The sequence below is a fragment of the Elgaria multicarinata genome, chromosome 22 (genome assembly GCF_023053635.1).
Source record: "Elgaria multicarinata webbii isolate HBS135686 ecotype San Diego chromosome 22, rElgMul1.1.pri, whole genome shotgun sequence".
In the NCBI taxonomy this organism is placed as follows: Eukaryota; Metazoa; Chordata; class Lepidosauria; order Squamata; family Anguidae; genus Elgaria; species Elgaria multicarinata.
This window is the reverse complement of record NC_086192.1, coordinates 2,116,481-2,130,250: the sequence shown is the minus strand read 5'-3', so window position 1 is coordinate 2,130,250 and position 13,770 is coordinate 2,116,481. Positions and strand designations below refer to the sequence as shown.

Genomic DNA, 13,770 nt, shown 5'->3' with positions numbered 1-13,770 from the left:
GTAACCTTTGTTTGTTTATTTAAAACATTTGTATCCCGCCCTATATCACTAGGATCTCAGGGTGGCTTACGGATAAAATTATACAATATAAAACAATAAATATACACAACCTTCCCTCACAGGGGAGATGCTCCAGCCCCTTGATCATTTTAGTTACCCTTTTCTGGTGACCAGAACTGCGCACAGTATTCTAAGTGTGGTCACACCATAGATTTGTATAAAGGCAGTAAAGGTTTTGGTCCACTCCAAATGGGCCCTTCTTGCCTTAAATTCTTTGAAGTGCTCTCTAAACTTGCAGCCAGGCCTTCTTAGTGATGGTCCCTAGGCTTCTCACATTCCCTCTCTAGGGACGCTCCTCTTGATAGCCTATGGATACTGTGTCAGGACTTTTCTTTCAAGTTTTGGATCTGCTACGTTGATAACCTGTTTTCTTGCACCCTCTCTCTGAGGTGTTTTAGCATTGCTCCTTATGATGATGTAATGGATTTATATGTTGTGTACCGTATTTTTAAAAAACCTTTAAGACGTTTAAAAGGAAAGGTTAATATACATTAAAGTCCATCATAATAAATGCAAAAACATTTATAGAGAATATTTATTTTAAAAGAATCATTAAAGCCATGTACTTGGAACACCATACAACCGTCTGGTATTATTGATAAGTTGTGTTAGTACTGCGTTCCAGTGTTTCGTTGATCGATTGTTTTTAACGTTCTTTCAACTTGCCGTTAGCCGCCTTTGGGCCCGCTCGGTCGAAAGTTGGGGGGGGGGGTAAGCATGTTCGGAATCAGTCAAACGAAACGATTCTGGCTTAGGAGGAAGAAGGAAATGCGAAAAGAGGAGGCAGTAGGCCAAACTTTAAAAACCGAACAAACAAAACCAGGGAGGGGACGGGTGAGGAAATATGCTCGGAAAAGCTAACAGTTAGAAGAAGAAGAAGAAGAAGAAGAGAGACTCCTGTTTTTTAAAAATTAAGTCTGTGTCCCGTGCGACTCTGAATTTCTGCAGGGTTTTCCAGGCAGAGTCCACTTGGTGATATAACAAGGACATCTGGTTACAGCGGGCATCATCATCCAGTTGTGTCCCCCCACCCACCCACCCACCCCAGCGTGTGTTTTCATCCCTCAGATGTCGTCACACGCGCTTCCTCGCTTGCAAAGAACCCAAATCCCGTGTAGATTATGGGATTGTTAACAGGGCTCTGCAGATCTGTTACTAAGGAGACACAAAGGCCTTGCGGACTTGAGGCTTTGGCCGGGGTGCGGGGGTGTTGGCGGGGGCGGGTGGGGGAACAGATGGCATGACGGCAGGTGGGATTAAAGGAGGGGGTTATGCCCCACTTCCCCAGGGGACTTTTGAGGAAGGTTTACAGAGGCTGGTACATCCTTACAGGGTCTGGGCTTTGAGGTGTTTTGGACTACAACTCCCGTTGGCCATACTGATGGGTGCTGAAGTCCAAAACATCTGGGAGGGGAGGTTGGGTTGAAACGTCAAAGATGAGTCACGAAACGCTGCACGCTGCAGTCCGTCTTTGCCTCCTTGCAGGAGTGTTTTGTACTTCTGCAGATATGGGGTGCGTGTGTGTGCGTGCGTGCGTGTGCACTCTCCAGAGCATCTTGACATATAAATATATAACATCTCCCTCTTGCTTCTCAGCCGGTCCGCTTGGGCTTCCTTTCTGTCGGCCCTGCGCACTCACGATCCCAACGCTCTTGTGAGGCGGGTCTGTATTTACCCCCGTGTCGCAGGGCTGAGGCTCAGGATGGGATTCAGGTTCTAAGCAAGCGGCCCCTGCAAGACACAGTGCTGAAAGTCCGCCCTCCTGAACGGATCGTGGAGGCAAGATTTCTTTTCAACAGCTCTCCTCTAAGAGTGAGCTTGGCAGTGCTTTTAGCTCAAACATTCTGGTATTTTTGTCTTTGGCCCCGCCCACCATTAGAATGCGGGGTGGGTGGAGAGAAAGGAGGTCAGATCCCTGGTTGTGATTGGCTCATTCAATACCCCCCAAATACACACATGCCTGAGGAGGTTGCCTGTTGCTTCTCTGCGTGAGTCGGTGCTCTTGCGCTTGTGCCTCTTCTGTGCCGGCAACTCTGAAAACAGGTCATTCTTCCTCCTCTACAGGGCGGGGTCCACCCTTGGAGTGTGTAAGAAAGTGAACCTCCAAATTCAGTTCGTGAAAAGCAGACCAAAAAACCCAGTGTGCCTCAGGCTTAACGTGAGACCTGCTTGTACGCATCTTTTGTCCGGCTTGCTTTTCGTTTTTTAACCCTAAACCAAAGTCAACCAGGACATTTAGGGGTGTGGATGCTTCACTCTCTTTCCTTGTGGCTGTATGTGTCACTCAGAATCTCCCACCACTTCTCCCACTGGGAAGATGCTGCTGGTTCCTCTGGGGAGAAAAATAGCAGGGTGGGATGGTGTGTGTGTGTGTGTGTGATACGGCCAGACGTCTCGACTGCTATTCCTCTCCATGGTTTACCCACAGGCCTCTCTGGCGGCCTGTGGGTAAAACTAAAAACTCTTGTGGGGGTGAAGAAAAACTGCAACCGCACGCCGTAACACGATTCTGAGAAGCGCTGGGGTTAGACCGGATTGCGTTTGATGATGGAGGCAGCATTCAGCAGAAGCTTCTGGGGTTGAAATTATAACAGTAATCTGCTTTAGATGAGGTTGGAGAGAAGTCGGGCCACGTCTCTCCTTCTTTCCTCCCTCTGTTGTGGCTGGTTCCTCCACCCCTCTCTTTCTCTCTCTCTCTCTGTTGTGGCTCACAAACTCCTGGCCGGCAGGGACCTATCCGGTGCGCTTGTGAAACGTCGTCTGTTGATGCGCTGTAAATAATACCGCAAGCGGAATGTTGCCAGCGGAGAAGACAAATCCTGAGTTGTACATCTGGGTGGAAGAAGCGGCCTGTGTAGTGTGAGAGTGGCTAGTGCATGCTGTTTGCTTTCGGGGGTCTGTTGCTGTTTTAAATAGGCACGCACTTTTCCCATGTTCTTGCTCACGTTCCCCGAGTTCAGCTTGTGGAAGAAGGCGTGTGGACCGATATTACTTGCAGTTGCCCCGTGCCGTCTTAAGAACGATGCTCGCCCCTAATAGGGCTACCTGAGGCTTGCAATTCAGTGTGTAATCCCCACTGATGGGCTGCCCTATCTGTTGCTTGCCCGATGGCCGTTTTGACGTGGCCAGCCCCTGTGCCATCGCCCGTGTTGGATGTCTCTTACCGATGCAAATAGATGTTCTTGGTTGCACCCTCTGCTCCTTCTTCCCCCGTTGATCCATCTCCATCAAAAGGGTCAGTTGCGCTGGAGACATCTCCCCCCACCCTTCGTTTTCTTTAAATGCATCATGCTCTGTTACTATGTCTTGACAACTCACTAGACCGCCGTTGCTTGGATACCTGCTTCTCTTTTGTTAATCCGGCAATAGTAGGCAAAAATTTACTGCCTTCTTAATTACACTGTTAGAAATGCCGAGGCTGGAAACCTGGTATGTTAATAACGAGGTCTTTTGCACACCTCTGTTGAGTTCGGGGCCTCCGCTAATAAGATACCGTGGCCTGCGCAGAAGTGTGGCTGGCAATGTTTACGGAAATCGCAATTTGTGCAAAATCACAGCTGTATATACACAATTTGCACAAAATTGCGGGCATAAGCAGTCCTTTATGCAGGCATTTTTACGCATATTGGCTATTTATGGCTGCAATTTTATGCAAATCGCAATTTCCATAAGTATTTCCAGCTGCAGATTTGTGCAAATCGTGTCTCATGGGCAAAAAGAAAAGATGCCAGCTCTCACCAGGTGCCCGTGGGCTGTCTGGTGGCTCGTCCTAGGTGCATGTCTGATGGGCGTCCAGCGAGCAGAGCGCAAACAAGACGCGGAGACAGTTTGCTCATCCCTAGATTGTCAGAACACAGATTTACCTATACAAGACTGTCATCATTTTTATTTGGCTGTTTGGGCTACACCATTCCTATCCTTGCTTACGTTGGGGTAATCCCATTGAACTCAATGGGACTAACTTCTGAGTAGACATGATTAGGACTGTACTATAGCTGGCTACAGCTGAATCTTGATTCATGCTGTAGGGGCCATTTTAAGCCATTTCAATTGTGTCTTGCTGCTTCTCAATTTAACCTATATATTGCTTTGGGAGTAAGCTGCTAAAGGCAATCCTATGCACATCTGCTCAAAAAGTAAACCCCATTGTGTTGAATGGGGCTTACTTTCAAGTAAGTCAGACTGCAACCTAAGAGATTTAGGAAGAGAACCAACAGCAGGGCAGGGATGTCCTTTTCTTCTTTATTATACAGAAAGGGAGTCCTTAAATATGATTCTGGCTCTTGGACATACTCAAACAATAAATAAATCTGCAGCTTCAAAGTTGGACTTGTTCCTTTTTAAAAAAAAAAACCAAACACCTCCCATAGCCCTTGTGTTAGGAAAAGATGAGGGTAGTTCTACTGACTGCAACCTTGCGATGGGCAGGAGCAATAGGAGGCTGGTGTCTCTGATGCCAGTGGGGCCATGAATCCGTTCTGGGTTTCAGTCAGAACAATAGCTACAGCTCTTTTGGAGTTGTGACTGAAACCCAGAGCAGATTCACCACCCCACTGACATTGGTGCCACCAGCCTTCCCTGGGCAGGGCACAGCATCATTGACCCAAATATGCTAATTTCTGATGCCGCAGAGTAACGAGAGCAGAGCATTTGCTCTTGGTTGCGTCGGCGATCAGTGTGAGAGGCCAGCTGTCACTGAAAAAGCAAAGAATAGATGCTTGTAACCTGACTCCAAATTGGGACTACAGGATCCATAATCCTGGCTGGGATTATGGGGGTTGTAGTGTGGCGCCTCCCAAGGCATCTGGCCGGGGAAGGCTGCACTAGTTTCTCTACAAATTGTTATAGACAAAGAACCCTGCTGGCCGTCTTCCGATCCAAAAAGGAAATTGCCGTTCTCGACAGAGGAACTCCAAGGGGTAAATTCCAGCATGAAACCGCCTAATCAAAATGTAATTGAGAGATTTGATTCCGTCCGCTTTGGGTACAAATAGGGACAAGGGTTTCCTGTCCCGCTGTGTGCATTAACTTGATCAGCAAGGATTGGAGGATAATGTTGTCTCCACTGATGTGTGCTGTGCATCGTTGCTTAATTCAATTGTTGTTTTGACTCCACTGTTTGCATTTTTCTCTCTCCGTACGTACGTGTGTGTGTATTAGTATCATACATCCAGACACTTGGGGAATTCAGTCTTTGCACATTCTTATATGGGCTGTACCTTGTGGACTAATGATGCAATTCTTGGCCCCCAAAAGAAATGTTTAGAAACATGTTTTTAAATGTGAATGTATGGATGGATTTGTAATAATTAAAAGGTTCCACGATAATGCAGAAATGGAGCGGTCGTATGGGTGAACACCCATGGAAAGTGCTGATGAACCAGAAATAGATGGAGTATCCCAACTTTAGTGTATATGATTTCTTTTGTCAAACAGGTGCCCCTCCATATGTTTTGGACTACAACTCCTTTTACTCCATGCTGACTGGTGTGATGGGAGTTGCGGTCCAAAAATCTGGAAAGTACAAGGTCATAGAAAAATAGAAACATAGAGTTGGAAGGGGCTTCTAAGGCCATTGAGTCCAACCCCCTGCTCAATGCAGGAATCCACCTCAAAGCATCCCTGACAGATGGCTCTCCAGCTGCCTCTTGAAGGCCTCTCATGTGCCCATGAGCTCCCTAGGTCATTGGTCCCATTGTTGTACTGCTCTTACAGTCAGGGAGTTTTTCCTGCTGTCCAGCCGGAATCTGGCTTCCTGTCACTTGAGCCCCTTATTCTGTGTCCTGCACTGTGGGAGGATCGAGAAGAGATCCTGGCCCTCCTCTGCGTGGCAACCTTTCAAATCATTGAAGAGTGCTATCAGGTCTCCCCTCAATCTTCTCTTCTCAAGGCTAAACAGGCCCAGTTCTTTCTCCTCTTAGTGCTTTGTTTCCAGACCCCTGATCATCCTGGTTGCCCTCCTCTGAACACGCTCCAGCTTGTCTGCGTCCTTCTTGAATTGTGGAGCCCAGAACTGGACACAATACTCAAGATGAGGCCTAACCAGGGCCGAATAGAGAGGAACCAGTACCTCACGTGATTTAGAAGCTAAACTTCTATTAATGCTGCCCAAAATAGTATATATATATTTTGCAGCCGCATCACAACAATTCCAAGATCCTTCTCGCTTGTAGTATTGCTGAGCCAAGTACTCCCCATCTTGTAACTGTGCATTTGGTTTCTTTTTCCTAGGTGTAGGACTTGACATTTCGGTCTGGGATAGGTGATATATGAGCATAATCCTGTAGGCTCTGTAGTCCACCAAAATGTTACTTTTAAAGTTCTTCACAATTTAAAGCAGCAGCCAACGCCCAGCTGTGGTTTCCATATCGCATTCTGAAGACACTTGGGTGGCTTTCCTGCCATTTCCTTGTTTCCCCCCCCCCCCCGGCCCACCAGGGTGGAGATGTGGTGCTCAGCTCGGTCCTTTGGCTGCCCTTTTTGTGGGCTCTGCTGCGGTGGCGGTTTCAAATCCTGCCAAATCTAAAAGCGAGGGTCTCTCGGAAACTTCCTCTCTTGTATTAACCCAGTGGTTTTTAGAAACCCAAGTTCCATGCAATGGTTAGCCAAAGTATCTACTTTTAAAAAGAAGAAATGTCAAAATCCCTATCTGGCCCAGCCTTCTTTTTATATGACCTTTACCCGCTTTTGCTTCTGGCCCTAGCAAGTGCAATGGGTGTAAATTCAGGGCAAATACAGATTTGAAAAAGTTTCCTCCCTTCTTTTCTTTGACCGAGGTAACCTTGCAATGATACACTTACACAGGGTGGGCATGGCGTGTTCTTGTTCTCATGGGAGAGCTAGTTGGGTAGCAAAGGCCCATTTATGAAGTTTGGGTTTAAAAAACAACAATTTGTGGGTTTTCATCTGGTCCCTCCAAAACCAATGAAAATGGTTCAGGGGAACTGATGATTCTGCCGTAATTGCTAGCCATGCGTCGGCCCAAACAGGAGAGATTCCTCTGTGTGTGTGTGTTGGACTACAACTCCCATCAAGCCCAGCAGTAATCCAGCGCATCTGAAGGGCACCAGCTGTGGTAGGTTGTGCCAAGTGGATTCCTTGACAACTAGCCAGAGCAGGGATGGGTGAACCAGAGATTTTGGAGCTGGCGAAAATTCTCCGAAATGCTGTTTCCCAGATCATTTCCCCTCGCTCCTGTTTTCATTTACGATCTATTCTCCAGTTCCTTCGAATAGGAAAAGTAGGCATTTCTCATTGCAAAATGTGCGTTACTGCGCACACTGTGAACGTGACGTTTTCAGGTGATTTGCGAACATGAACCAAATTTCCGTCCATCCCGGAGCCGGAGAGGCGCATTTCCTCTCCCTTGTCTCTGCTTCCCTCTAGTGGGGTGACGTAAAATCCCAGGTGGAGGTTTAATTGCACTCTGAGCTGGAAACATTTGTGAAATTATTTTATTGGAGCGACAGAAGATCATTTTTATTTGAGGGCCTTCGTTTAGCCGCTCTTCTGCAGGAGCTATGGGGTGGCTTGCAAAGTTCAAGGTGACTAAATGCACAACCGTAAACCCAATTGGTGGCAGGAGCCATGTGTGGAAAGCTGTTGGCGGTGGAACAGCCTGCCCCGGAAAATGGTGGGGCTCGCCTTCTGTGGAGTTTTTTTGTTGGGGTTGCTGTAGAAGGTGGATCGCTTGCGTTGGCCAAGGGCGAGACCTTTGCAGTCCTCCTCAGCTCTTTCATCGTCTAAAAGGATTATCATGGTGCTGTGTCTGCATTGGGATGCACGACTTGAACCGGAGACCTTCCCCATGCAGTGTAGTGAGAGCTGTATTATTCTCCCCATCTTGCACCATCTACCCCAGTACTGGCCACACTGACTAGCAGCAGCGGCTGTCCAAGGTTTCAGCCCCAGTTGGAGACACTGGGAATTGAACCCAGGACTTTTTGCTCTTGCCCTTCGCCTAAAAGTAGAGTTAAAATTCTAGTGCTCATGGTCCTGAATAAACAACCAATTTAAACAGGAATGTAGGAAGCTGACTTGCATCACATCAGAGCCTTGGTCCATTTTGCCAGTATTGCTGACACCGACCGGCAGCAATGTTGCTTCAGGGTTTCAAACAAGGACATGCCCGGAATCGAACCTGGGGCCTTTAGCATGCACAGCAGGGGCTCTGCCTCTGAGCTAGTGTAACTCCCCAGCAGGCTGATCTTTTAAGCGGTGACGGCTCCTATTGGATCCCTTTCACTGTCTAGAAGCAAAATGCCTGTCGGGGTTAGGTGTGCCGTGCAAGCACAATTTGAGCCTATGATGTGCCTGTGCACCCTCCACAGAGGACAGCTTGCATGCCTGGCCGTTAGCAGCAGTGACGACTGGGCCCCCAGCTCCAAACGGCAATTACTCCAAGCCCCAAACTCCCCCCCCGGCCGCCTGCTGCACCAACGTCCCCAGGGTGCAGCGCTCCGCTTTCTCCAGAGGGAAGAATGAAAGCCGCGTGTTTTATCTAGGAAGCTGCAGAGGATTGGGAGGGCAAAGGTTAACAGGGCCCTGTGGGAGCCGCATCCTGTTTCCCACAATGACCAAGCGGATGCCCCTGAGCAGGACTATTTATTTATTTATTACATTTATATCCCACTCTTCCCCCCCCCCCCCCCCGCGTGCAAGGAACCCAAGGTAGCATTCGGGGGAAAGCGTGTTAATTTTTGTGAGCCACTCAGAGTGCTTTGGCTGTTGGGTGACGGAAGGCCACGTGCCAAATGAACACCATGCCTGCTTGGGCGTTAGAAGCCGGCCTGAAAAATATCCCGCTTTGTGATGCTTTGGGAGAATGGGAAAGCTGGAACAAAGTCTTCCTTGCCATGCATCGCATCTTTCCCCAAGTTGCTCCTGGCCTTAAATGGACCTGGCCTGGCGTGGGAAAGCCCTGCACGGCCTCTTATCTTTTGCTGACCCCTTCGGTGGCAGATGGCTATCGCTGGGGGTCCTGTCCAGCCGTGCCTGCGTTTGGAGAGCCCGTGGAGCCCAGATAATTAAAATACCCTGCATACTCCATGGCCGCCCTGTGATTCCTCTTTGGCTTCCGGCCTGTCCCGCTTGCCTTCTTCCTGCCACTGGAGGGTTGCAGAGGGACTGAGGAGGCGTCGCAGAGTCCCCTTCACGGGTTTGGCTGTTGCTGCCGCTCGCATGTTCCTAGCCGGAAGAGAACGTGATCCGCATACCTGAGATTACTGAGAGGGGCAGGAGGGGCCTGGAGGAGCCACTCTTGATGAGTTTGGGGGCACAAGGCGGACTTGGCAAAACTTTTAAGTGCTCGCTCTTTCTTGGCTCATCCAAAGGTTTACATCGTAGAATCGAGGATCATAAACAGCAGCACGCAATAAATGAAATACACTGCAGGAATGATGCCCTGTGAAGCAGGCCAGGCCAAGAGACTGGCTCGAAGTCACCTAGTGGGTGACCAGGCCATTCCGTTGGGATAAGTTAACTCTGCGCAGCAGGACACACTTGCAAGCCATCGCGCACTGCGCGTGGATAAATACAGTTGCTGCCTACTTGCGCCGCTTTGAGAATGTGCACGTATTTCACATGTGCCTGCTCTTGCGAAGTCTGCACCCCACGGTGTGCGAGAGCTGAGCGTTTGCTCAGCACCCTTCTTTCCCCGGTGTCAGCTCCTGGCGCTCTTTCGCGTGTCTCCTCAGCTTTAGGGCCCCCGTGATTTTGGCTCCCCCCCCTCCCGGAAGTGCCTCTTGGCTCCTGTGCTGGATCCGATCTTCCGCAGCAAGGTCTTCTGTTTCTCCCACGCCCTGTCCAAACGCTCTCCGCACTTGGCTGTGCAAACGGAACTCCCCGTCCCTGTCCCCCGCCAGGCGTTTCTCTCTCGCTAAGTTTGCCCTGTGGGTACTTCAGCATGTCAGGTTTTGCTGCACTTGGTTTCTGCTTGTTTTTATTGCTTGCTCACCGATGCGTATGCCTCTCTCTTGCGGCGTTGCCCAGTTGGAATGACCCCTTCCGAGTTTTCCTTACGCGTTTTCAGAGGTGTCCAGAAGGTGGCATTAAAATGTTTTGGAAGTAGCAAAGAAATGTTCCCTTTTGCCATCCAGGGGATTGAATCTGGTTCTTTGTAAGCCAACCTACGGAGAACTTCTCCAGGATTTTTTTTTTTAAAGAGTGAAACGGGGCTGGGGGGTGGGGTGGGTGAACCCGGCTGCGTGTTGGAAGGGAGATGTGGTACTGGATGGCAGGGCGGACATTTTGAGCCACTGCAGGAGTTCTGAAGCAAGAGGCAAACTGCCCAGAAAGTGCAAACGGCTTCCAGCCTGGCACAGAATGCTCTCACCGGGACCTGCACTGCCAGGCGGCAAGAGGAAAACTTGGTCATGAGAATTAGGGGACGCTGTTAAAGGAACGCCTCCTCCCATATGTACCTGCCCAGACCTTAAGATCATCTACAGGAGCCCTTCTCCGTGAGCCCCTGCCAAAGGAAGTGAGGCAGGTGGCTACTAGAAGGAGGGCTTTCTCCGCTGTGGCACCCCGGCTGTGGAATGAGCTCCCCAGAGAGGTCCGTCTGGCGCCTACACTGTACTGCTTTCATCACCAGCTGAAGACCTTTTTATTCTCTCAGTATTTTAACACTTAATTTTAACTTAAATTTAAATTTTACTGTTCTAACTCTGTATTTTAATCTTATATCAATTTTGTTGCGTGGTTTTATCCTGGTTGTGCTTTTTATACTGTATTTTGTATTTGTGCTTTTAACCTGTTGGTTGTTTTATTATGGTTTTAACTTTTGTGAACCGCCCAGAGAGCTTTGGCTATTGGGTAGTATACAAATGTAATAAATAAATAAATAAATAAATAAAGGGAGGTGGTAAATTCTCAGCTGTTTATCATCTTGGGGCAGGAGGGGAAAGCGTTACTTAGATCATCCCTGCCCAATCTGGGGCCTTCCAGATATGTAGGACTATAGGGCCCATCAGCCTCCAGCCAGCCTGGCCAATTTGAATGATGGGAGTTGTAGGCTAACACAGGTAGCCCGGTTGGAGAAGGATGGCTTAGGGCACAATCCTAAGCATGTTTCATCAGGAAAAGTTCCTACACTCCTATGTATGTTTCATCAGGAGAAGCTGCTAGATCCCTGTGCATGTTTAAACAAAAGAAATTCCTACAACCCCCCCAACAGAATGGCTGGGGAATGCTGGGAGTTGTTGGACTTTTCCCCACTGCCTAAACATGCGCAGGATTGCTCCCTCGCAGTCTTAAAATTTGACAGTGTGTACCGGTGTGTGTGTGTGTGTGTGTATTCTCAGCACAGGACACAAAACGCGGGACTGCACAGCACAGTGTACAGCAGACAGCTACAACACAGCGCACAGCGCACAGCACACAGCCCTGCAGTGTAGGACGCTCCTGTTCAGGATTTCACACACTCCGCCTGGGGATGATGGAAGTTGTGGTTCACCACATCTGGAAGGCACCGGCTTGGGGAAGGCTGTCCCGAGATTTTCTGCCTGAGTCCAAGATGCCCTGCGCTAGTTCCAGCGTGAAGCATCCGTTCCCATAATAGCAGTAGTTCCCACGTCCTCCTATACCTGAGTCTGTAACCAAAACCACTTCATTTTCTCTGTTTATCCCTGATTCCTATTCCTTCCCTTTAGCCTGCTGTGTCCCCTGTGCCGCTTTTTAGGCTGTACTCTCCTCGGGGCAGGGGACCGTCCTCTCGTACTCTGTTAAGTGCTGGACACGCTGGTGGAGCTCTAGCAATAAGAATAAGCAGAACCTTAATATCCTCTCTCTCTCCCCCCCTTATTTTTCTTTTGTACGCAGGAGGCAGACAGTGGGGAAGATGACTGCCGGTTCCAGCCCAGGAGGTAAGTGTTGCACGCCTGCGTCTGTACGTTTCTGGCTGCCCTTGGTGGCTGCTGTCCTCTGGCATGTGCAGAGAACGGGTTGTGTGGATGTGTATGGGGCTGGTAGGTGAGGCTGAGAGTCCGTGACCGACCCGAGGTCACCCAGTGAGTTTCCGTGGCTGAGTGGGGACTAGAACCCGGATCCCCTGAGCCCTGGGCCATCACTCCAACCACCGCACCACAAGGGCTCTCCAGAATGTAACTGGCAGGTGCCCATTTTTAGCCCATCCTATTACTCCAGTATTTATTTTTATTTATTTATTATTGCATTTATGTCCTGCCTTTTTTCTTAAGGAACCCAAGATGGCGTACATAATCCTCCTCCTCTCTGTTTTATCCTCATAACAACAACCCTGTGAGGTGGGTTGGGCTGAGAGTCTGTGACTGGCCCAAAGTCACCCAGTGGGTTTCCATGGCTGATAAGGGACTAGAACCCGGAACTCCCGACTCCCAGTCTGACACCTTAGCCACTATGCCACACTGGCTCTCAATTATATTGTGCACCAGGGTATCTCTTCGCCACTGCGTAGACTTGCGGAGGGTGGGCAGGGCGAAGAAATATGCTTCCATCCCCCCAGTGCAAGATTATTTTGCGCAGGGTTGGGCGTGATGCGGGTGTGCGTGTGCGCGGGCGAGATAAGAATTTCAGCATATTTAAAATATTTTCTGGCCATGGGAAACGACTGTTGCTGCTGATGCGCCGACCTCTGTCCTGAGACTTCCTCTTGCACTGGGTGGGGGGATTGGAAAGATCTAAAACCCAAGCAAAGAACTGCTGAGAGAGGAGGTTCTCTCCCCCCCCACCACCATTTTTGTTTTGCAGATTTGAGAGTTTGTTCTGTAAATATGAATGAAATCTCTATTTCTTCTTCCACTGGTGGGAAACTCTGGTTGTCTCTAGTCATTCTTCTCTCCCGCCACCCAGAGAAGGGGCTTTTGTGCATAATTTTAAAAACAATCTGCTTTCCTTTCAGGAGTAGGGTGGTAGAACCACTGTAGGGAAAGGAGGGAATGCGAAGGCGCCGACCTCCCCTCCCCGGAGGCAATCTGGATTGGGACCTTGCAGGCTCACTTTAGAATAAGAAAGAGAGAGAGAGGGTCAGCTGCATGTGGCGTATTGCACGGAACGGGTAGCTTGGCCCTTAGAGCACCCAGGAAGGCCTCATGCTGCCCTGAGTGAGCCAAAAAGCCAGGGCTGGGTCTCAGCTGGAGGGTCTCAGCAACTTCCCAACCGCCCCGCCCCTGGAACCTCTGACGCCAGGCGTGAACCCAACAGGCGCAAGCCCCCCTCCCTCCTGACCTTCCAAAACTCGCGCGGTTTCTTGTAACAGGGGCTTTACGCCCGTATCTTAATCCTACTGCGGATTTACACAGGTTAGTTGTTAGTTTTCCCCCTGATAGCGCCCAGAGTGATTCACGGTCACTCTGGATTAGGGGACACACACAAGGGCGTAGACCTCTGATTACGGGACGCAAGGGCTAGACCTCTGAGCTACCTGGGAAGCCGAAGGCCAACGGAAGCCAGACTGGCCCCCTCCCTGGTGTGCTTCTGGAGGCCAGCTAGAACTTTCTTTGTTCTGGCTGGCCTTTGGGGGCTAGTCTGGACTGATGCTGATCTGTTGTTTATATGTTGGATTTTTTAAAAATATATATTCATATTTCAAATGTTTTTAAATGTTTTAATATTGTAGCTTGTTTTAATTTCTGTATATCTCTAGTTGTTTTAACTGTATGTGTTTTAATTTGTAAAGCCAACTTGAGTCCCAGTATTGGGAAAAAGGCAGGTGTATGGAGGAACTTGTCTTTT

At 49.2% G+C, this 13,770-nt stretch overlaps 1 protein-coding gene across 1 annotated transcript in view; it reads left to right on the top strand.

The window, feature by feature from the left end:
- SSH2 (slingshot protein phosphatase 2) overlaps positions 1-13,770 on the top strand; it is a 101,141-nt gene that overhangs the window by 20,593 nt on the left and 66,778 nt on the right. Inside the window, exon 2 of the mRNA XM_063146554.1 lies at positions 11,881-11,924. Coding sequence (XP_063002624.1) covers positions 11,881-11,924 — 44 coding nt within the window. The remainder of the gene's footprint in view (positions 1-11,880; positions 11,925-13,770) is intronic.